A 26,333-nucleotide genomic window follows, 5' to 3' on the forward strand; every position below is an offset into this window, starting at 1 on the left:
TAAATAAATACGTATGCCAGGCTTCTTAAAAAACATACATTATGTAAATAATCGTGCCACATGTTCTATTCAAATACTATAATAAAGCTAGAACTATGTGTACAAGAAATTAAGCAAACAAAACAAAAAAGAAACAGTTTTTCACAGACGATTGAGTATTTCTCATTCACTTAACTCAGTTTTCACTTCGCTACAAGGCAAAAATGCATAAAAACTCAAAATATCTGTATTAAAAATTACGAAGTAAATCTTAAACACTTATTTCCTCGAAAAAATTCCACAAAGGATTAAACATGATTTAATTGTTAATAATAAATGAAGGCGTTATCTTTGTTGTTGCGAAGCTAAATTTCTCTAGATTGCCAACAAATCCACTAGTCTACTGTTTCAAATGTAAACAATCAATGGCCGCCATAAAAAAAAGGCTTAGCGGCAATTAAACAACTTTAAAATTGTTGATAATTCTAAAAATATTGCACACAGATTTACTAAAGGCATAAAATCCTTAACCGGAAGATAAAAACAACATAATTCAATCATTTTTAAAGCAAAAAATTTACAATTTACAAACATATAAGAGTAAAGAAACTGAGATCACTGAGCCGGGTAACAGAGTGGATATATATATAAATATATTTATATACGTTTGGTGCGGCCGATTGGAACCAAAATACGAGGGGCACATTTACATGTTATAGCAGTCGTATATACAAAATTTCAACATTCTGAGGCTACTCGTTTTTGAGTTATGCGAGATACGTACGTACGTACATACGTTCGTACAGACGCCACGAAAAATTCTTTTCAGAATTCATTTTAAAGCAGTTTTATAATTTTTTTGGAGGAAAAGAGTGTTTTATTCTGTCCTTACATACAGATATCACGGAAATACATCGTTAAATTGCATTTGAAAGAGGTCAAAATGGGATATTTTCGTTGAAATATGCTGCCTGAAACTTTTCGCGATTACAATACTTCCTTTTTACTTCGTACAAGGAAGGAAAAATGGCAATGAAATATGGCAATTTCTTAAAAACAGTGACATAAAAATACGATAAAAAATTGTTGCCAAACCCATATTTCTAAAAGAATGAAACTATCCAAAATGATGCGATTTCATCAAAAATCTATCAGCAACAATAAGAAAGGAAAATTGTTGCCAAAATCACATTTGTAAAGATGTTAGATGTGAGAAGTGTACTCGGAAGCTTCATTTAATTTTTTTTTAAATGCAAAATCTTATCATTTTTCCAAAATTCTTTTTGTATAAGCAGTAGCAAGGATGAAAGTTTAACGTGTCCAAAAATCAAAGAAAAATAAACTGTACATTTTTAAACATAAACGTTTTTAGAAAAAATCCCATTTAAAATGTGTTAAGCTCACTTTGTTAAATAAATTTGAATTTAATCGATTTATTGAAACACGAAATTTATTTTACGTTCGTAAAATAGCTAAGTGCCTGCATTTCATGACGATGTGAAAAGAGAGTGCGTAGAGTAAAATTCTTGCATTCCTATAGGCCATTATGTCTCAAAATGACGCGATTTCGTCTCAAAACTTAAAATAAAAAAAATTCGATTTCGAATTTCGAAAAAATCGCTTCGAGTTGCATTGGCTCTTATCTAGATGCGCCTATGTACCAAATTTCGTAGCCGTGGGTCTATTAGCTTACGCGCAGCACAAACGAAAGACACACACACGCGCAGACAAACTCTTTGTTTTATTATATGTAGAGAACATGTGGGGATTTCGGGGGCCTGGAAAACATATGTCCCACTGGGTGGTAATGCTGGGACATATGTGTCCCATTAGTACTAAATTGTTGACACGTAAAAGAAAAAATCAAAAGAAACTATTTTTATTTATAACTTATGTGTGATAAGAAGTCAAACAGTTTTTGCATAGTGGTAGATTACGTGCCACACAAACTGTTTTAGTGCTTTTCTCTTGTTTTTTCTTGGTACGACTGTGACACCTTCTTCTAGTAGGCCCTTTGATGGGTAAGTTATCTCCTATATCCAACAACTTGGACCTGAATGATGGTCTACCATATTGTAGTGGTATGGTACCATATTGTAGTGGTGGACAACCATATTGTAGTGGTAGTGTATGGTCTACCATGTACAATTTTGTAGTAGGAATGTTAGAAATGATTCCTACTACCCGTGAGACATGAACTACGTAGTAAACTGATGCGTGTAATTCTCTCTAGGCTTCTCTAAACGTCTACTGGGACTTATATAACCCATTGGACCTGAAAGGATTAGAGTGTGTTTCCATTTCTTTAATCCTTCTTGTCACAAAGAGATGTGCGTCCAACATAATGCATAGCAAAAAGTACACAATATTTGCAAAATGCTGCTTCTTCTACTTTGAAGTACGCAATACTTTCTGAACCATTTATGCTGAAAATTTCTGTTGAACATTTCGCTTTAAGCGCTATTTCACGGAAACTCGTTAATTTTCGGTCGACTTCCATGTACGTTCAAACAACTACAGTCATCTAAACTTGTTGCAAGATTTTTGTTATCAGTAGCACGATGTCGTTGTCTTCTGTACTTAAACTTTGAGGGCATAACAAACTCTCGTCATTATTATCATCATTATTAATAGTACTACTTACTCAATGATGATCACCACCATCATTATCAACTACTTTGGTTTCCTGCATTTCAGTTTTTGCTTATTTGGTTTGAAAAATGTTCATCAGAGAAGCTTGCAATCTTTTCTCCAATTTTTGGGAGAATCTGAAATAATAACAATATAATTATGTAATTACTCATGTAGAAATTCATGTTATCAGAAAATGAAAAATTTAATGATTTAGCGCACTAAGCAGCCATAATAATTTAGTAATAATAGCATACTCAAATTCTAAATAAAGTCCCATTCAAATACAATATGTGTTATTTTCATTCTTTATAATGGAAATTAAGAAATCTGGCAAATCAAACCTCACATCTTATGTAAATACAAACACCTTTAATTTTACCTACCTTACTCACTTGGCAACAAAGTCACAAAAGACACTACAATAATTTCGAAATTTGAACAAAAACACAATGAAATAACTAGCCAAGTACTTTCACGACCTCGTCAACGCTTATAAGTACAAGTAGTGTTCTGCCCTTAGTAGATAGATCGCTCTATCATCGCGCCAAAAAAGCTCAGTTAATTCTTGTAACTCACTATGTTCAGACGCGTATCTTGAAGTGTCAGAAGGGCTATAATCTTGTAGCCACATTCTTGAATATGTATTATATTTATTATAGTGCTGTGTATCATGCTTATCATCGTAATAAGTGTATTGTTTTAATTTTCGTAAATCCTTGGAATAACATGCCAACATCACTGCCACCACACCTCTGCATACGTGGAGCTAAATCATGATCGCTCAAGTGTAATGACTATGAAAGCAGTTCGTATACACGTTACACATGGGGAAAACCGCGAAAACACCCATACAGCCAGCCCGTTCGCGGCATTCGAACTCGGACAGAACTACCAGTGTTCAGCGACTTTACCGCTTGGCCGCTGGTGGGCGCTTAGCTCTGGGAAGGCTTCAGTTCTACAGCATTCCCTCCCTGAAGTTGTCTCTGGATAAGATGAATCTTTTGATTCAGATGCTGTCTTCACTTCCAAAGCAGTTGCTGTCACCCAGACGCTATAGTGGTTAGGAGAGCCTACTACGGTAACGAAGGGTCCAGGTTCAAATCCGGGAAAAATGTGGATGTTTCTAAATGTATAGCGTAGGTGTGGTATGGCGGCACTCTAAATATGCGGTGAGCCGAAAGTCCTCTCGTGTGGATTGTTGGAAGGTGAGATGGGAGAAAGACTCCCGAATTTCCCCCGGGTACTCTTCCTCGAAATTGGGGGTGGAAAATAAGAAATCCAACCTCTCATCGGAACAGGATTTGGCAATCATTGTTTCATGTAATACGAACAATACAACAACAAAGCATTTACTGTTGTTTTAATGTGAAATTTAACAAAAACTGTCTTCAATAATCAAACAGGGCAAGTTCCTATAGTTATATTGACAAAATGACTGTTCTCCTTAAAAAATACATGAATAGGAATAAAAAAATATAATCAAAATAATAATAAACATGTAATTTCTTTCGTGCTCCATTTTTCTGCTATGGAAGACTTTAAGAAGTTTACATGCATTTCATCTCTGTAGACTGTTTACATTATATCTACACAATGAACTAAGTGATCGTAAATCAATGAGATCATATTTATGTCAGAACATAGCTAAAGTAGTTCCAGAAGCTCATGAAATTTTCTATTAATATGCAGCTGAACGTATATCCAATTTATCGATTTCATTATCTCCTGAATCAATTTGCAGTAAACGTTCAAAACCAAGGAATTTCTAAAACGAGAAGGGATCAGAACCCTTTAAAAATTACTGATTTAGAAAAAAATGTTAGAATCTAGATTAAAAACCTAACAGATATCGATTTTCTAAAAACGAAAATAGAATGAATATGCACTTATTATAATATTTTTGTTAAAATCAATTATAGAAGAACTATTACAGAAATTTTAAGTATTAAATTTCTTTTGCTTTTCTAAATACTGTAGATTTAGTATTTACAATGGAAGGAAATGTCTATTTCTTTTAAAAAATAATTAAATTTATTTTTAGCGGAAAAATATAATTTTATAGAAATTTGAATTTTACAGTTGATTTGCGTTAGATATGCAGAGAAGTGCCATATTACTCTAAATGATTTTAAAGCTGATATACGATGCACGATTCAAAATCTCATTAAATTTTCATTGACCAATTGAATATTCTTTTACTGCTAACTTTTCTCTGAAAATTAGTAAATCTGACCACCTAACAAAGACCATGGGATGAGTAACATAAACGAAAAAATAAATAATATAAATATTTTTACGTGTGTATGATTTCTTAATGGGTTAAACGCACACAAGACCGATGATAGCTTGATGAAATTTATTTTACTAAAAAAAAAAACATTTTACAGTTCTGGAAACTTCCACTAAATTACCTGTACAGGTCCTCTCAGTATGAGAGCACATTCAGTGTTTACCACTTCCAACTACTAAAAAGGTTAAATACAATGCAATGCAAAACGCATCTAAAGAGCGAAGCCCATACTTCGATGTCAACTCTGAACTAAGAACTGAGAACTGCCGCTATCTCCAGTCTTATACAGTTTTACCGCAGAAATTTCCAGTCTGTTCCATATCTCGAAATTACTGGAGAACATATATGGTTAAAGTTGCATATGATGGCCGGATACGATTACAGTTACAAAGGCATTCATCCCATTTTCAGTTATATAGGGATCGAAGAAATATATTGCCAAATAATTGCCACGTTTGGTGAATTTTGTCGAAATTTTTGTCCGGTTGGTTGTATAACTGTAATTGTTTTGACTTTTGTTGAAAAATATGAATTGCCAAAACAATCGCCAGCTTGACGTCGTCTCGCCAATTCGGCGAGATTACCTGAAGATTAATTAGACCTGCTTCTGTAGTCGTATTTTTAGGCAAAGCTTCATTTACTATTACGAAATTATTTACATATGTACGAAATTCGTAACAATATACATGGGATTTTTATGCATTTCTAACTTTCATAGTAACTGTGTGTTTTTTAACAAAATGAGAAATTAATTTGCTATGTTATGATATAACACAGCAAATAGTTTAAATGAAACTTATAACTTTTAAAGTGTATTAAATGAATCTCTTGATTCTCTAATGGTAAGCTCAGTTTCGGACGCTTTGGCATAGCATCATAAATGTCCTGTATAAGGCTGTTTGCCAAGGGAAATAGTTTATGAGTACAGTTTCAAAGATAAATTGCAAGGCAAAACAAAAGTGATAATACAGCAATTCACCAATAAGACATTAAACACAAATATTTCTGATTTCTACAGTTTGACGTATTCCTTTACTTGAATTTTATTAGGTAGTGCCAATGTGATTTTTAAAAAATTTAAATTAAGGCAAAATCCAGTTTTTCAAATGTAAATGTTACAATAATAATCTAATAATCTTAATTAAAATGCAGATGCTATTTTCAGTAAAAGAACAGCTTCATCAAAACTGAATTTTCCATTTTTTAATTACTCACAATTAAAAAGAAAATAGCAGTAGAGAAAGGAAAAAAATCAGTGCTTGGGTTATATGCTTTAAAACTGTGTCAGTGATTTTTTACGTAGGTACTGAGATACTACAGCGCTTTCTGTGCGCAACTGTGCAACACTAAAGAAAAATAAGTTTTGAGTAAAGCTTCTAATATAAAATGCTGTATTATGATTGTACCTGTTTATTAATTAAATGCAATACAATGTACACAATGGTAATTAAGTTTACTATTCTTATTATAATTAGTGTTTGTTTTAGATCAATTTAATTGATATTTCTTAAGAACTGATTCATCTGTGTAATTCCCATAATTAAAATAATTCGTTAAGAAGTGCATTTCATAATATTTTGTACAAGACGCAGAATATTTGAAGATATGAAATTATGCTCAAATCCATTAACTTTTATTCTTATCTAAAATAGCTATTAGTTTTTAACCTATGCATCAAAATGATTTCAACTGGCATCATAACACCAGTAACTAAATTCAAGTAAATTCAAATAGTAATTCAAGAATATGGAAGCAAATATGCAACTAATTTTATTAAAACAAATTACAGTATTATCGTAATAAACATTATATTTGAGTACTTAGTTTTTGATAATAATATATACATATTTAAACATATGACTTGAATATAATACGATTTAACTAAATTTGCTACAAAAATAAAATGAACCGATTAAACTCTTTGAAATGCAGAAAATCATAAAATATACTAGCAAAAATATTAATTTCATAAGCGCAGTTTTTAAAAACTCAATTAAAAGATTTTATGAAATCATAAACATCTATATCTGGAATCGATTAATCTTTTAATATATTCCAGGATTCCAAATTAAGAAAACGGTATTAAATATAAGTAATTGCACAATCAAAGGCGGATATTTAAATTAAGTAAACATCTCTCTCATCCTAATGGACTTAATTTCCCTATCAACGCAACACTTAAACACATACTTAATTTTGAATGAGAATGTTGCTTCTAAGACTTACTCATAATTTATAGTTCTTAAAATTTCTCCAGAGCGAATGAGGTCTTCTTTAATAAATTAATTTCTGAATTCCGCTCCGTTATTAATGTTTGCAACGAAAACTCATTACGCGTAATATCTCAAAAATTAAGCTCTTTAAACTCTTGCAATGGCAACTTGCACTTCAGTTAGCAATTATAAATCCACTTGACAGTTCGGGAAAAGCAGTATTTTCTTCGCTGCTTCGGGCCAAGCGGAAGGAAATAACTGCTCTAATTAAAATGTCAGAAGCACTTTTTAATCCGTCACATTCTCTCCCCTCCTTTTGGCAGCTGCTCCCCAGATTCAGACTTCGACCCAGGTGGTGCACGTAAGGAAGTCCGAAGAAGCTCGGTTCTCCTGCTCTGCTTCTGGGGATCCTCCTTTGAACATCGTCTGGAGCAGGGAGGGATTTCCTCTCAGTCTCTATCCAGAGAACAGGTAATAATAACATTTACTGATGATTCGAACTGATAATTTTATTATGCACTACTTAACCGCAGTTGAATTGTTGCAAAAGTTAATTCAAATGTCTTTTAGGCGAAAGGAGTATTTTGAATTTAACATTGGCTTTTTGTATTTTGTTAAAAAGGAGATAAATGAATAATCATATAATTCTGCATTTTGTAAATGTTACCGGCAGAGTTTGAAATCCGGCATTCTATATAATGTCTAGACATTTCATATAATGCCTAAACCTACCCGGCACTGTAAGAAACGATTCATATTTCACACATTTTTCAGAATGCCAAATGACAAATTCACAAAGTATGAAATACATTTCCTATTTTCATTTCGAAGAATGAAACTACTTACCAGAAGTTAGCACTTTGTTGCATACAAATAATCTAGAGAAGTTAAACGAATATGTTTGTATTTTTCTACTTAAAATAACATTAGTAATAATTTAAAAAAAATAAACAAATTTCGTTTTACTTAATTGCTACAGTTTGTTCACTACAGTGGACAGCATGCATATAAATACATGCTTACAAATCTCTTCCCAACGATTTTCGGTCATTGCATTTGAAATCATTTCCTGCCTTGTTTGCAGTGATCATTACCGTCTTCTAAATGGTAAATCTACACCTGACATGTACATACAGATCCCCCAAATTACCTTCATTTCGTCGATTGTGATTGAATTCATTTTGGTACGATTTTGTAACCTGTATCTATTGGATTCAAATGTCAAATGTTCTATAAATTCCTTGCCAAACATAAACATTCCCAGTAGTGTTTTGGCTCGATAAGCAGTACATTTGGGTTTCAATTCACTCTTTTCGATAGATCTTTATCCATCACTCCACAATTTTCTCAAACTGTCATTTTAAATAAAATGTTTAAAATGACTAATTATGAATAAAAATGGCAGTATAAGAAAACGTAAACAATATCATATAATTTTTACTATGAGATATTATACTAACTTGGAAACAGAAGTAGCAGCCATTTTCCAAACAGCAATGCTTTACTTAGTGACGCTATATAGCCATCTATGATCAACAGTTGAAAGTTATAATAATATAGAATGAATAAACACAGGAATGGAATTATTTATAAGGCATTTACAGAAGAATAAACAAATTTAAAATTTTGTCTTCTATATTGGACATGATGCAACAAAGGGTTAATAAATGACGTACAAAGGCCAAAATGACTGCTAAGAAGGAACCACGGTACTACTGCCTGCTGACTCTCTAGGATGTGATGTTTGCGGAAAATAAAAAGTACATTCATTTATCCTGTTAAAAGAAAGCGTCAGTACTATACAGTATTACATCACAGACGCCGTGTTATTTCATGAAACCTCATTTGAGTAGTGGACACAGACGACGTGACAGATTGTTGAAAGAACTTTCAACCAAGTACAAAAACGTTGCACGTAATGATATTGAATTTTACAACCACCTTTGTAAGAGCTGTGCAAGAAAAAACAATAAGGTATTAAAAAGGGTATTGTTTTGAAACTTATATTTGTTTCTAGATTTAATTTCCGTTGTCCGGTAGATCTTACTGATTCCCAGTCTCAGCCAGATAGAAAATACAAATTTATTATAATGTTTAAAGATCATCTCACTATTTTAGTTACAGATTTCGAATAAGAGTTTTCTAATGGCACTCTTTAATTAAATTTTCAAAATAACATTTGTATTTTTGAGGAATGAACGTTCTTTAAATAATAACCCTTATCGTAACTTTTTTTCCATACTTTGCCTGAAGAGCATTTGTCATTCTATAGAATGTCTAGATATTATATACAATACCTAAGAAAAGTATGTAAGGATTCTCATATTTCATACTTTGCCTAAAGAGTATTTGTCATTCTATAGAACGTCTAGGTATTATATACAATACCTAGGAAAAGTATGTAAAAATTTTCATATTTCATACTTTGCCTAAAGAACATTTGTCATTATATAGAATGTCTAGGTATTATATACAATACCTAGGAAATGTATGTAATAATTTCATATTTCATACTTTGCCTAAAGAGCATTTGCCATTCTATAGAATGTCTGGGTATTACATACAATACCTAGGAAAGGTATGTAATAATTCCAATATTTCATACGTTGCATGCAATCGTTCGGCATTCTGTGCAATGCCTAGGCATTCTATAGAATGCCGACGTTTCATACTTTGCTGGCGACATAAACAATAGGTTTCACTTGCTTGACAATTGAAAGTAGCTAACAGAAGCTTCTTTCTAAAATTTATTGTTTAAAATACTGTCGTCAGAGCTAAAGCAGGGTCAAAAATCATTTCCACCTCTTCAGTACCTCATATTTTATTAAACGGGCGAGTTTTTAATATGTCAGAATTGCCTTTATAATTGTTTCATAAAATGCTTCTAAATTAAACAGAGATTTTTTGTGATCTGAGGAAAAATATTAAAAATCGTAACACCAGGAATGAAGCAATATTCGAACTATATGGAATCTTGAAACCGTGCCATCTTCTTATCACAGTTTTAGCCTCACTACATTTTTCTCTAATATTCTGCTTTGTCTGATTGATAATAATGTTGTTTATTTGGTTTTCAAAGATATTTTATTATTAAAGACTGTCTTCCATACAATTGTGTTTTTGTTATTTTTAATATCAGTATATTATAATGCTTTATATTCCTTTCCATGTTCTGGGGTTATTACAGAAAAGATAAGAAATCATAGAAATATAGAAACGTTGTTCAATACTTATATATGTTTATGTACTTTCTATAGCTTCCTAAAATGTAATTAAGCATTGTTATTAAATAAGTCTATAGCTCTCCTCCTCTCCTTTACCTCAATAAAACAAACACATCAGTACCATATTAATGTATTCCATTCATATAAATGCTGCATTTTTAAACCCTGCAGACACTGTACTAAACATTTGTTCCAAATCCATTCTATTTTGCACCATTTAGTTCTTACTAAGCAATATCTTGTGAATTTTTCCAAGAAAAGTAAAATCTCCTTTTTAATATGCGTATCATAAACATTTCGATTTTATTACACACAAAAAGGAGGCCTCTTTCTCAGTCGTTTTCGTAATGTAGATTGAATATGTTTTCTAAAGAATATGCATGTCAGAATTTTATTATTCAAACATTTACAAATCTCTTTCTCTGACCTAGAATCTACAATTTTTTTCAAACGAATAAATAATTTAAATGAATATCGCAGATAATGAATTTTGTTGTAATTGAAGGTGAGAAGTAGAAGTGAAGTGTTGAGGATTATTTATTGTACATATTTTAAAAAAACATTCTAGTATTATGAAACATATTAGCTTAATATAATCAAACTTATTCCTGTAATATGTTTAGCAGTTTTTGTTTTAAATTTTCTTATCATTTAATTGCGTACATATGCTGGATAATATCTCAGCTAATAAATTAATTTCAAGATTAAAAAAATCTTTGAGAATAAAGTAAAAAATATATATTTCTAAAAATTATTCAGCATGTGCTCTTTATAATATTAATAATACGTTTATTATAATATTAATAATAAATATTTATGAATAACACTCAGTTATACCTTTTGTTCCGCAAAAACAGTGCTTTCTTTTTTGCTATAATTTCAAACCCTGCAAGCTACTAATTAAAAAAGTTAAAGACATACGCAATTTAATTTTATCAGATTATCGAAGTATGAATTCTAGTAATATACAGTTTCATGTTCGATGACAGCCTACCAGCAACCGAGCGGTAAAATCGCTGAACACTGGTAGTTCCGACCTGAGTTCGTATCCAAACGAACGGACTGGCTGCATGGGCGTTTCCGTGGTTTGTCCTATGACGTGTTTACGAGCCAGTTTCCCTTAGAACGTCGTCTAGGAAGCCATCCCTTCCCTTAGCCAGATAGCCCTAGTGAGCTTTGCCATAATATACTAAACCCAAACCATGTTTTATGAGCTATCTCACATTATGCATTAATTAATTTTATGTAAGTTCCACAACAGTTTTTGAAGATCTTTAATAATATTGTCTTTTGCGTAACTCATAAAACATTTAATATCAAGAAAACAACTTTCCAAAATGACATTCAAATCTTTATGCTTCGAGGTAACGTTTTGAGGTATTATTATACACTTTTGTTCGATATATTCATTTAAAATCCTATATTGCTTATAGCTCTATACTATTTCAGAAGTATATAAAATAAGATAAGCGGAACTTATATTTTATCCTTTGTCAAATTGGAATAAAACAGATTTTAATCATGTAATTTCCTAGTTTAAATTTCATTTTGAGGTTTTATGAAATGTTATCAAAAATATTAAATTTTCTATAGCAATAAATATTACAATTTATGCACTCGATTAAATTTTATTTAGTACTGAAGTTAAAATACAGTTGTTAAATTTGTATATGATGTACAAATATTATACTTGAAATGTAGCTCAAAGTATAGAGTAAAACATGATTCCATTATTAAAAATTGATAATACTTTAGGAACATTATACACATATTCAAAAATCCTAAAATCTGAAATCATTCATCTATAATGGAAAATAAATTTTTTCTAACGAGATATTTCATGTAATAAGCATTGCAAAGTAAAAACATTTGCTTTCTAAATAATGTTTTTATGAAAAGATTACATTTTTACAGAAATTAATATGTAAAATTAAATCCTAATTTTATACTTGAAAGAAACAGTTGCAAGCTAATTTAAAACCTCAGCAAAATTATATCATAAGTAATCTTTTCTGAATCTGAAAAATAATATAAAAATTATAATACAACGCTTTAAAATTTGTTTGATTTTTGGACTGTATTAAGTTCTGAATCATTACATTCAGTATGTCATTTATAATCCAAAAAGGACTATGAATATGAATCGGATTAATTTCATAAGAAGTTCAGAATTCGTATCCGAAGATTTATTATTTCAATTATTATTAAGCTTATTTTGCGTTACGAATATGTCAGTATTGATTTGCATTGATCATGAAATTTTATGTCAAAGTATCTTAATTTTTAAATTCAGTATTTTGCATTTATTTCAAGATACATTACTCGGGAAAGTGAAGGCAGAGGCACCAAAATATCGGAAGTTATTATAAAATCTACTCTACGTAAAGATTCTGATACCTTTACATGCTCTGCTTCGAATCCCTTCGGAGAGGACAAAACAACAGTCAGACTAATTGTACAAGGTAAATATTGCGAGTGATATATTTTATAAATTGCTTAAATATATTCAAAATATTTAATTAAATTAATGTTAATCTGTTTGATTTGCATGTATAATATTTCAAGATTGAATATTTTTCTCTTTTTCGTGATATTTACATACAGTAAAATTCATATAATAATAAAAGTTATGATTGATTAAAATAAATCTTTGAGAAAATAGCAAGTCCATTTTAGCCAAAAGGGGCGATTTTGCATAGAAGGGCTATTTATTTCGTAATGGCATTTTACGTTGAAAACTTAAATGCGTTAAATCACGTTTCAAATTGTTGCCACCGAATATTACCGCCCTGTATTACATTAAAAAATTAAATAATGAAAAATCTGCATAAATATATCTATGTTTCTCGCATTGTGATAACACAACGGTACCTAGAGACATCAAATTTTGAATAACGTAATCCTCCACCCCAGTATAGGGATTTGAAAGCCCAAACTTGGAACTTATTTTATTATCTATTTCATATTTTGTAAAACTTAAACGAATTTTTGATTAACAAACTCAACGATTTCAAAGCAAAGAAAATCATTTTATTTCCGGCGTGCGAGACAGTGTATCAGAAATTCTAGGGGCCCACCAGCGGCCGAGCGGTAAAGACGCTGAACACTGGTAGTTCGGTCTGAGGTTCGAATCCCGCGAACGGGCTGGCAGCATGGGCGTTTTCGTGGTTTTCCCCATGTGTAACGTGTATACGAGCCAGTTTCCCTTAGAAAGTCCTCCACGAAAGGCATCCCTCCCTGTAGGCAGATAGCCCTCGTGTGCTTTGCCATAATTAAATACACCAACACCAACACACCAGAAATTCTAGAGATATGTTCTTTTAAAATTATTTTATCATATTGCTCTAGAACTGAATTTTATCGTTTAAGTGTGAAGAAAATTATATTTAATAAATAAAGATAACACACAAAACTCTAAAAACACACCCGTTGGGCGTATTATATATACTGAAAGCTTACAGCCTTTTTTATGAATGTGTAGAATTGTTCAAAATATTATTCATTAGTTTTCGGGGTATTCAATCTGCTGATCCCTAATCACGTAAGTCTGAGTAAGAGAAACGCATTGTATAGTAACGAAATGTGCTTTTAACCTAAAGGTATTGACAAAAGCGTCTTATTTATTAGTAATACTTAATAACAAGGAATAATTTAATGCTTTTATTATTTGTCACGTCACACTTCATTTTTTTTTAACTTTCCACTACTTCTTAATTCGAAATTGACAAAATGAATAGATATAAAATAAAGTGTATTATATTTTGCATTAAATAAGAACTGCAGAGATTTTCATGAATAATTAATTCTAGATGTAATAATAATGGAATACTGTGATTATATTTCGTAGTAAATAAAAACTATATAATAGATAGATGTAGCTATGCAATACAATGTGTTATATTTTGTAGTAAATAACAACTATGAAGATTTGAGTAATTCATTCCAGATGTAGTAAGAATGAAACTGTATATTTTTTGTAATCTTTAGCGAGTATGCTAATTCCTGCTTTCGTTAACAGAAACTATTAATATTACGTGTTTATTTTTCTTAACTTATTCAAAAAAATAATGAAAAGCAGTATTTTTATAGTTTAAAGGAGATTCCCAAACATTAAAAAACTCTTATGCTTCAATTCAAAGTGTCAGTATCATTTCGGCGAAATATAACTTGTTTAACCTGATGGTTCACTTTATATTTCCGCGGAAGATAAGTTTGTTTACCATTTTCCTTTTAAACTCTATGAACTTTCTTTCAGTTTCGACACCTTAAAATAATGAAATTAAAAAAAGACCCGAAATAAAGAAAAGATAAATATTGTTATAATAAAGAAATATATTTTTGAAATGCGACTTTTTTAAATACATATTTGATGAAATTGATGAAGTTAGGCTTACAAGGAAATACTAATATTGCAATAAAACTCAAGTTGTAATTTCCGACATACTGACGTAATAAGGTATTCAGACCTGCAATAAATATTGTTTTAATTTCGCAAGTCCTGATTCACAAAAGCATAATTTTAAAACCCAGACATTTTTTGTAAATATAGAATATAAACTAAATGCAATCTAATAGATTTAATTAATATTTCGGCTTTATAATCACCTCAAAGAGACAGTTTGGCCAGAAAGGCTGTAAATTTCGTTTTGGTATTTTGCATTGATTCATTTGTCAAATTGTTGCCACCAAATATTAGAGCTCTGAAGATTATTTAAAGAAATTAAATAATGAATAATCTGCATGAATGTATGTATGTTTCTCGCACTGTACAAAACAGCGGTACCTAGAGACGTCCAATTCTGAATAACGCAATCCTCCACTCAAATATAGGCATCTGGAAGCCCAAAGTTGGAATTTATTTTATTATGTATTTCAAATTTTATAAAACGTTAACGAATTTTTTATTAACAAACTCAACGATTTCAAAGCGTTCCATTAACGTTAACTATGTGTGCATCTTCATGCACGGATTTTTTTTGCACTATGTTTCTCTTTTTGTGTGATATTGCTGTTGAATTGAATTTTATGGTTTAAGTTAGAAGAACATAATATTGAATAAATTAAGGTAACACACGAAACGCCCCTTTGGGCGTAATATAAAATCTGAAAGCCTTCAGATTTTTGTTATTATTATTAAATAAAACAATTAGCATATTTCATTAAAACTCTTAAGAAACTTCTATTTTTGTGCACACTTCCTTTTTTTAGCAATTCTTTTGACTGAAATTTAAATATTATGCTAAGCATTGCTTAAGCATTTCCACAATCCCTTGAGTACTAAATCAAAATCCCTAAATAATTCAAAATCTGTAATATTTCTCTTTTAAAGCATTAAAAATGAGTTTTCTTAAGAGAAGAACAAAAACATTGTTGAAATTAATTATTAGTTAATTATTATAGCTTCGCTCCAATATTAAAATATTCGGAGGTGGTGTAAATATAGAACAAAACATTTACATATTAGATGAGATTTAACCGAATTCTTGTCTTACATCCGAGACTAAAGTCACTACTTACAGAACAAAGGTAGAAGATAAGACATTCTTTTCTTAGTTTGAGAGATTCGCTTGGCAACGAGTTTAAAAGTCCTCCATTCGTTATCTTTTGCAAACCACACTAGCGAAAGACACAGAGGCTTTAATTTTTATTTTCATTGGCTGAATGGTCGGAGAAACTAATTATTTCTGCCCGAAGTGTTACGGTCTTTGATGTTATCTATGCAGAAGTAGCGATGCTGTCTTTCTAATTAAAAATGGAAGATACCAAGTCGGGTGGCGTGAATCGATGGGGAACAAGCTAACTGAAAAGGGGCAATAATTTTTTCTAAACTTGTTCAGGGTATTTTAGGAATGCATTTCCATTTTTATTTCAGTTAGGAAAACAGTGATTTATTAATAGGATTTGTGCTGTTAAGCAGGAAAAAAAGTATGTTTTAAGTGTATGGTTCCAAATCTGATGCCTATCTTTGTTGAAATGTTCTTCCTAAATGCTACGTAATGTTTCATCTCCAATAATTAGGAATTTTTGTTATCTTCATGGATATTTAACAAAAAAAAAAAAGTTAAATTATATGAGATTAGACGGCTTTGAAATTAGGGCCACAACTTTTCTTTCAAAATGGTTTGGGAAGCAATTGTTTAAAACAAATAAAATGGATGTAAACAAGAAATTAATTTTTCTGCCTTTCGTTTTAGTATTTTTCACCGCTTTTATAACCTTTGAATATTGATTACATGAATTTGTCTTTAAAATGTTAACAACAAAAAGAAATTAAATAATATTTTCTATTATACTTCTTTTTTATGAAGGAGGGAGAATATATAGCATGCATTAACAAATTTTTCGTGGTTCTTTTACCTTTATTTGTAGAACATTATAGAAAGATAAAACTTTATGTTGTGTATGTGAAAATATATCAGATTTATATTATTAAAGCTGTTTAACTTAAGTTAGATTGTGAATTATTTTTTTGAATTTTTACATGTTAACTTTCAAATTCATGTAAGAAATTTTAAATGCAATAGCATGTATTTTTATATATGAAATAATTTGATTTTCTGTGTTAAACTGCAACTTAAACAGTTCTTAACAGACACTGTTAAAATACTTTTGATGAATAAGGTAAATATGTGCTTGACATATTCATCCTAAATATCATGTAAGGTCCCATCCTCATATATTTATATGACTCTAACTAAGCCTAGAAATTCTAAACGAGTATTTTAGTCGAAGAAATTGCGAAATGAGGATAAGGAGTTTACCTATCATACCATATAGCACTATTATATTGTATAATAAACAACGCGGATAATTTCTCTTTATATAAACTGCATAACCACCGCTAATTATCATAACCAAGTTTAACCGAGTGATTTGACTTTAGGCCTGCAACCACTGTAGGACCGCTGCAAATAAATAGACAAAAAATATATTTCGATTTCACTTTCTCCACAATAGTATAGTACTATAGAATACTCTATTTAATCTAATAGAATACTCTATTTAAAACTCTCTATTTAATTATTCTATTAAATTAAATATTTTATCTTTCTTTTCATTCTAATCAGAATCAAATGAAAATTTAAAAAAAATTTTGATATGTAAAAAACGGTATTAACATCAAGGTGTAATCCACTACAAGTTTAAAAAACTGTATTTGAAGTTGAGGAAATGAGTAAAAATTATTTTATTAACGATTTAAAATGAATTAATTAATAATTAATTAAATAAAAAAATTTAAAGTCAATTCCCACTTAGGTCAACAAAGAAACATTTTAAAAATATGAAAAAAAAATTTAAAAATACAAAAAAAATTTAAATTTAAATTTTTTAAGAAAAACTGTATTAACATGAAGTGTCATCCACTGCAAGGTAAAAATATGCATTTGAACTTGACTGGTTAAATAAAAAGTATTTTATTAACGATTGAAAATTTTTAAAAAATATAGGGAGAGTGTGAGCTAACAGTAGGAATTTCAAAACCACGCTCTTACCGATTATTCACATACATTTTTAATTTTTGAAAGGTCTATGGAAGATCTTACGTTCCAGGAAGTCTACTTTCAAGTAATTTAATTGTTGTTTACTTCTACTGTTGACATTAGCTCATTTTTTCTTTCAATTAGAGTTTTCTCTAGAGACATAAATACAATCGGAGGAAATTATTTACCTTATCTCTTACTTTGTAAATACACAAAATTATAATAAATTCCGAAATCATTGTATCTGAATACATACAACTGTTACTTCGGTTTCAAAAAATAATTTACACTGAAATTTTCCATCTTTTTTTATTACATTTGCGAGCTGTTTAATCCTGTCGAAATGTATTGAAATTATTAATTGACGGCAATTTTATTTATATTTGTTATTCGGATGGAAATAATTCCCTCATTATATTTTTTAATGTTTTGGTGCGATTATTACTCCTCAATACTTATTTCCCAAAATCAAAATATTCCAGAGCTCTTCTAGATTCTAGATTAACATAATAACAATTTCGTCTTATACTCACAATACCATTCTTCAAATTTTAATGCAGAGCAAATATATTTTTATACTTTATAAAACTATTTTAAAACATATTTTACTCCAAGAATTGTCAACACGCATGAATACTTCTGATTTAATCTAACATACATGTACTAAGTAACTATATCAATATATCCCAGATAAACATATCATTTTGTACAAATCTTGCAAAGAAGCTTGTCCTGAGTCATAAATATATTGGTTAAATCATAGATTTCCACGCATTGCCTGTAGTTTTCAACTATACTTGGAATATAATCTGCTTTACAAAAGCCAATCAGTTTGTAACTCTTCTTGAAGTAACATAATAATTACTAGCTGTCTTACAAATTTGTAAAAACAAATTTTCAAATTTCGTTTTACAAATTTTGAAAACAAATTTTCAAATTTGTAAAAAAAATGGGCAAAAATTAAATAAAATCAAAAACAAATTTTAAAAACAAATTTTCAAATTTGTTTTTAGCCCAAAGTGCGTTAGCCCAGAAGGGTTATTAATTTCGTTTTGGCATTTTGCGTGGATTCACTTTTCAAACTGTTGCCACCAACTATTACAGCCCAGTATTATATTTAAAGAAATTAAGTAATGAAGAATTTACATAAATGTATGTATGTTTCTCACATTGTGATAAAACAACGATACAAAGAGTCATCAAAATTTGAATAGCATAATCTTCCAGCGAATATAGGCATCTGGAAATAGCCCTAATGTGAAATTTGTTTTTTTATCTGTTTCATATTTTATCAGACATGAAGGAATATTTGATTAAGAAAGGATTTCAAGGCGAGGAAGGGCAACACTGTACGAAAAAAAAAAGTTATTTTTATCTCCAGCGCACGAGACTGTGTATGATAAATTCTAAAGATGTTCATTTTATTTTGCGATATTGCTGTTGAACTGAATTTTATGGTTTAAGTTCAAATAACATGATATTTATTAAATATAAGGGTAACACACAAAACATTAAAAAAACGTTCGTTTGGGCGTAATGTATAATCTGAAAGCTTTCAGATTTTTTTTATAAGTTTGAAATTTCAATAAAATAAAACAAATTCAATAAAAATATAATGATATGCACTTTAAAAAAAACGCGTTTGCTTTCATAACTACATATATGTATGGAACAATTAAATGGTCCGAAGAGAGAATTTAGTAGAACCATTCACTAACATTCATGTCTGGAAGTTGCTTCTTTGTAGATAGCTGGAAATGGCAGACATATTAGTGGCATTTTACTCAATGTAACTTTTGAAGTTTCAATAAATCTTGGTAATTCTTACATATTTTATTATTTGATTACTTTATTCAGACATATCGTAGATCATGACACATCATAACGGGGGCAATCTGATCCCCCACAGGTTTTTTAATTGTCACATATTTCATTTCTAATAATGAATGGAAGCAGCCCAGGAAAGATACGTTTAGTTAGTAAACGTAGACAGCTAAAGAGAGAGCGCAAATAGTGGCGGGAGTATTTATATCTCAGAGCGCGTCGTGTTAATCCTGCTCAGCAACTGGGCAAGATTTCCGTGTACAAAATTCTCGAATGCTTATTGCATCCATAATCACGTGTGAAACTAATATTATATCTCCAGAAATTCTTTATCCAATAATAAAATTATGTTTAATTCGGCTACCTCTGTCTGCAAATCCATAATTCCAACCACTGTGATTTTCTTACAGCTATTACCTGTAAAGTTATTTCGACCATGACAAAAAAAGTGAATTAATTCCATCTTCCTTAAGCAACTAGCTAATGCTCTACTATGTCCTGTTGATGGATATATTTGATGGAAATTATGTATGAAATATGACATCAGACAAATGTCCACCATTTTTCTCGATACAGAGATTGACTCTTTTTAACGCGTTTTCCATTACACCATGTATAATAAATTTCCATGAATTCAGTTATAACCTACAGAAATAAAAAGTAATTAAATTAAAAACTAAAAAAGTTATTTCTGTATTACCAATGTTAACATTGGCAGGTTTTATTTGGCCCAACCTGTATGTTGTCTGCAGTCAGTTTTCAACTGATTAAGAAGCTTAAATTTCCGTTTTTGTCTGGTCTGTCTCGATAACGGAAATTAAATCTTAATTTTCAAACCTAAAAAATGCTTCTACTTCACTTTCGCTTTAATGTTTAAAGATATCCTAAACCTTGCTATAAAACATACTTAGTTTCATACGTACTTTCTAAAAATATTGGAGTATTATTGTCAGTATATTATATCTTATAAAGCAAATTTTAATGCAATAATTTTTTATACTGAACAAGTGGGTGTCAATGTATTAAATTAAATTTTAATCTTGAGTTAAATAAAACTCTGATGTGATAAAACATTTATCTTTATTTTGTTACCTCATAATTGAGAAACGTGATGCTTGAAGATTACTTTGTGATATTCATATTTAAGTAATGAATTAAACCAAGCTGTTAACTTTAGATATCCTCGAGGCAAGTGACATGTAGTTAACTGTTATTTCTTTGAACAGAGCCTCCTGATCCACCTCAGGACTTAAAACCATTAGAAGTGACAAGCAACTCTATAAGCCTTTCTTGGAATCCTGGCCATCCCGGAAATAATCCGATTACATCTTACATCATCAGCTACAGACCAGACACAGGTAACTTGGAAACTTTCTGATGTTTTTTCTTAAGGAGTAATCAATGAAAAAATATTTTAATTACTATTGTGTAGACTCCTCCCTCATTTTTTAAATCTGGAAATTAAGGAATATGTATTCTTAAATATTGATTTCTTTTGATTTATACATTCACTGATATATATGTAATAAATTCAGGAGCAGGAATTTTCATGGCGTAGAAATGTTGATCCATAGGAAATTGAAGGCGAAGGTAGATTAAATCTTCAATTTTATTTTCAGCAACATATTGCGATTACACACAAGCCGGCACATTAACTGTGATTGTTCCGAACGGCTTACATTTTTTATAACTTTGTAGCAAGAACGCAGCAGCAGACAGACAAAAGTGCAGCTAAGGCAAAGCGTAGAAAGAAAGTGCGTAATGTTCAGGATTAAATGTGAAGTCAATCTGAGTTAGTTTTGGTTCTCAAAGCTTTCTGATTGGATAGTTAATATTGCTCTAAAATTACTATCGGGTGGTTGAGTTTTAGTTCCATTTACATCATCATAATAACGCAAGAATCATATGACATAGAATAGTCTGGAAATGACGCAGTGCGGAGAGGGATTACTATTTTAGAATAGAGAAGGGAAATTTACGTTATATTCGTTTATATTGAGAAAATATTCAGCATTACTTTATAAATCTGCAAGTTGATTTGTTTTCAGAGGAATGACATATTTGATATTTGTATTTACATTCTTGCTGATAGACCTCAGATTTTTGACAGTTAAAAAAAAAAAACTAAATTCGATTGTAGAATCATTAGGTTATTTTGAAGCAGAAGACGGGGAAAATGTTCAATGCCCACGTCAGGACTCAAACGCTGCACCTTCTGAATACGCTTCCGTTGAGTATGCTAGTAAACTATTAGAAGATGTTAAACCCAAAGCAATGCAAAGCACACCTAAAGAGCGAAGCTAACCCGGAAATATCTCAGTAATCTGAACTTACGCTGAAATAAAAAAATGAGGAACTGATGCTCTTGTCGGTCTCATATATTTTTCTACCGGCCGCCGAGAAATTGCTAGTACTTTCTGCTTCTCAAAATTACTGGAAGGCATATGAAGGTTGGATAATGTTATAGTTGCATTTAAAATCAATTGCAGCTTTTAATTACCACACCTATTATGGTGATACCAGGACCAAAATGTCTCCAGGTTGTAGCCAAATTCAGATACTTTTGGTGATTTCTCGCCAATTAGCAAGATTCCACTCAATATTAAATTGATTTGTCCCTGTATTCTTATTTTTAAGGCAGAGCATCTTTTCTCTCAACTTTTCATGTTAGATTATGCGGAAAAATACAACAATTTCGCCATCCGGAAAGAAGGAAGAATATACCTTATATACTTCATCTTTTAAAGGGCGACTGGGCTTAGGGAACCCACCCACCAAATCCTGCCTGTGACGAATTATCATCCACCCCCTTTTAGTTCGGGAACTACATTGTACAGTCATCGGGTTCCTTTTGAAACAGAAAATGTAAGAACTGTGCTATGCCCTCTCCGGAACTAGAACTCTATACCTCTTGAATACGCATCGAATATGCTTCCAATTACACCACGCAGGCAGGAGGGAAATGAGAGACAGAATATCTTATAGCTTTATAGAAACCGTACATTCAAATTGGTTAAAGAGCGTTAGTCGTAAAATCATTCAAAAAAAAAAAAAAAAAAAAAAAAAAAAAAAAAAAAAAAAAAGTTAAAAGAAGTTCAGAAAGAAGTGATTTTATGTAAACAACAAAAGGTTTTAAAGAAACACTAATGACTGAAGATATCTTTATACGTTAGTGAACTGTTAGATAGTCACTTACGGGTAATATTTAAAACTACACTGATGAAATAAATTAAGAGAATTTTCATATTTTTTTCGAATTGCATGAAAATAACTGAACTGATGTAGATAAAACACTTCTTCTAGATAAAAATGCATATCTTGTACGGCAAATACGTAAGCGTACACGTATGTGTAGGTGGAGACAGCAGAAAAATAGGCTTTATAAGCGAGTGGAGGGTAGGACGAATAGCGTTCGCTAGCACACCTCGACGAATTTCTTGGTGTTATCTTGCAGCAACCGGTTAAATTCATATCGGAACAGTACAAATGAGTAACTACCAATGTTTAGATGATGAAATGAGATGGCAAATTATCTTAAGGCTAGAGGAGGGCCAATCGCAAGTCCAGATAGTTTAATTTAACGCCCAACGTAACAAGGGGGACTGTTTCCAAAGGCTGAATGAGAGAGGGTTGTTTGCTAGAAGACCGCTTGTTTGCACCCCGTTCAAGTCTACGGAGAGAAGAGTCTGGTTAGCATGGAGCAGGTAACGTAGTGATTGGAGTACGGAGCAGTGGTAGACCGTTCTGTTTAATGACGAGTCCCGTTTTAGCTTAAAAACCGTTTCTCGCCGTACTTTCATATGGAGAGAGCCACGGACCCGCTACCAACCGTCCAATGTCCACGAAATCAACAATTATGGCGGTGGCGGTGTGATGGTCTGGCAGGCATCATGTTGGATGGCCGCATACCTCTCCATGTCTTTGACAGAGGCTCTGTGACTGGTATGAAGTATAGGAATGAGGTCTTGGAACGCTATGTTCGCCTTTTCCGGGGTGCAGTGGGCCCTGAGTTCAGCTTACAGGACGATAACGCGAGGCCACATAGAACTGTTCTTATCGACGAATTTCTAGAGAGTGAGGATATTCGCAGGGTGGATTGGCCACCCAGGTCTCCAGATTTTAATCCTATGAAGCATGTATGAGACGCTCTGGGGCGGGCAATTGTATCTCGCAACCCCCCCTCCGAGAACCATCCAGGAGCTAATCACAGCGTTGCTGAATGAGTGGAACCAATTGCCACAGGTACTGATAAACTGCCTTATTTCCAGTATGACATCACACTGCGAGGCCTGTATGGCTGCAATTGGGGACCATACTCCCTATTAACCCATTTCTTTTGTGTCTTCTGCAACAGCTGTTTCAGACCTTTAGACTCCCATGAGTGTTACGTACGAACATGTATGTCTATTATAACTGTTGAATTTTTATTTTGTTTGTATTATACCAGCCTATGTTCATACCAAATTTTATTAAAATCTGTCCAGTAGTTCTGGAGATCGTAGATCAAATATGGAAATTCTCTTAATATGTTTAACCAGTGTATATAACCATGATGACTTCTGAAGTTGTAAGGTATTTCTCCCGCCTTCTTAGCACGCCTTCGTGGTTTTGTGGTCAGCATGCTCGACGCGTATTCGAGAGGTCCGTGGTTCGATTCCCGGCGAGGGCATTGCTCATTGTTCATTCCCTGCTTTCAAAATACCTAATGTCTCTACAAAGTTTTGAAATGTAAATACTTATTAAAGGTAACATTTGTTGCATAATATGCTACAACAGTATTGATTTGCAATATGTGGTAATAAGCTGCGCAGAAATTTGATTATGAACGGAAACATTAATTTCATATTCATACATTTAAAATTCGGGTATGTTTCACTACATTTATTAATATAGAAAACGGTTCTTTGTAAAAATAAATTGTATATCATATAGCTTTCATTTATTATGTATATTTTAATGTATATTCCTACATCTGCAGAAAGGAAATCATTACAAACTGCTAAAGGAACATAAGTCAAAAGATTTATGTTAACAGGAACAAGGTAAAACGATAGTGCTTTCCTTTTGAACAATTTTCGCTAACAAGACATAGTAATAGCTCCATAAATCATTTACGTATACTGCTCTTATGATGGTCATTATGCTAAACATTTGACTTACACCAATAAGAAGTATTTGTTTTTTCTTTTTCAGCTCATTATTTGGATAACATCAAATGAAATGCGTTGCATTTCATGTTTGTGAAGGACCTTAATTAAGTAGATTGATAGTTACTTCAAAACGTATGGTTAATTTAAATTGCAGTGATAATCGTTATTACACTAAATTACATAAAACTACATGTATGAGCTATTTGAATTTCAAAGATCAGAACGTTTATAAATGCTTCTTTAAATCTTTCCTTTAGTTAACTTTTAATAGTGGCTATATTATTATTTTTTAAATGAACAAAAAGATGAAAGTATTTTCATGCAAAGAATGAACTTTTTTATAGATCAAAGAACTCCAAAATTTAAGTTAAAAGTGTGTTATGCTCTGTACGTAGTGTTCCACAGTGAAGCGGGAAATTTTTTAAGTACCCAGAGTTTTCATTAAATATTCATTATCATATTTTTTGTAGATCTGAACTGCCATTTTATGGTATGCCATTTTATTGCCATTTTATTTTTTAAAAAATAACGTCACTCAAGTAAGAACTATTTCTGTGTAAACATTCTTCTAATCTTGACAAAAAGTTTTCCATTGCTTTACGAAGCAGATCATATTGAATACCTGCAATTTGTGGTCTGATATTCGTTTTTAATTCTATTATGGTTACTAACAATGCATACCCTGCTCTTCAGAAGTACCCCAAGAAAAACGTGGCATGCGGACAAATCTTCGAATCTTGCAGTGCACAAGATGTCGCCATGTTTAGACATGAGTCTGTCCGAGAAGTGTTATCTTAACGCAGCCATGGACACACGATGAATTTAACCTTGGAAAACCTTGGGGCCCTACCCTTGGAAAAACAATTATTTTCGGAAACCTAGGGAGATGTGTCATCAAAAAAGTTCTGAACATGTGTATGTAGCAGTCTGCATTAGCAGCTGTGGTGTTTACTTTTTCTTCCTGAAAGCCATTTGGCTGAATAATGCTAGATAATGAAAGCACGCGGAGCTTTCGGAGTATGTAATTGCTTTTCATGCAACTTACTTGGACTTTCAATATCGACATTCCAGTATGGACTTCCACATAAAGCCACAATTCTTGTACAACGAATTTAGGCAGAAATCACACTGTACACCTGAACATCGCACTAGGTTTAACAAATAGCATGAAATGCTTAATAATAATCTGAAAAACTTCACGCGCCTTGAGACCAGAAAATGAACTAATGGACTTTTAAAATTTCCTGTTTCACTGGCAGTACCGCACTTGCACGATATGTGCTAGCAGGGCAAGCGATGTAGTTAAGGTGCTCATTTTAGTAAAGAGCTATATAAATGTCGAAGCCTTTGTTTAAATTCGAAACGGTGATTAGTCAAGATCGCAGACGGCATTATGCGGTTAGATTTTTCCTATGTGTCAGAAGGTAATCTGGTGAAAATATAAAGGACAAAATTGGATGTAAATGCTAATTCTTCAGTATCTTTTTCATTTAGCTTTATATGATAACAACCAGATGCTGTCTTAGACCTAATATAGA

General features: G+C 31.5%; 1 protein-coding gene across 3 annotated transcripts in view; it reads left to right on the forward strand.

Annotated features, from left to right (window-relative positions):
- LOC118192022 (cell adhesion molecule Dscam1-like) overlaps nt 1-26,333 on the forward strand; it is a 1,213,535-nt gene that overhangs the window by 805,234 nt on the left and 381,968 nt on the right. For all 3 annotated transcript variants that reach the window (XM_085823265.1, XM_085823266.1, XM_085823267.1), the window contains exons 12-14: nt 7,440-7,587; nt 12,654-12,802; nt 20,872-21,003. In XM_085823265.1, the coding sequence (XP_085679391.1) occupies nt 7,440-7,587; nt 12,654-12,802; nt 20,872-21,003 (429 nt within the window). The remainder of the gene's footprint in view (nt 1-7,439; nt 7,588-12,653; nt 12,803-20,871; nt 21,004-26,333) is intronic.

The sequence above is a fragment of the Stegodyphus dumicola genome, chromosome 9, assembly GCF_044657685.1.
Source record: "Stegodyphus dumicola isolate Sdum_Otavi_A_Nest chromosome 9, ASM4465768v1".
Lineage (NCBI taxonomy): Eukaryota > Metazoa > Arthropoda > Arachnida > Araneae > Eresidae > Stegodyphus > Stegodyphus dumicola.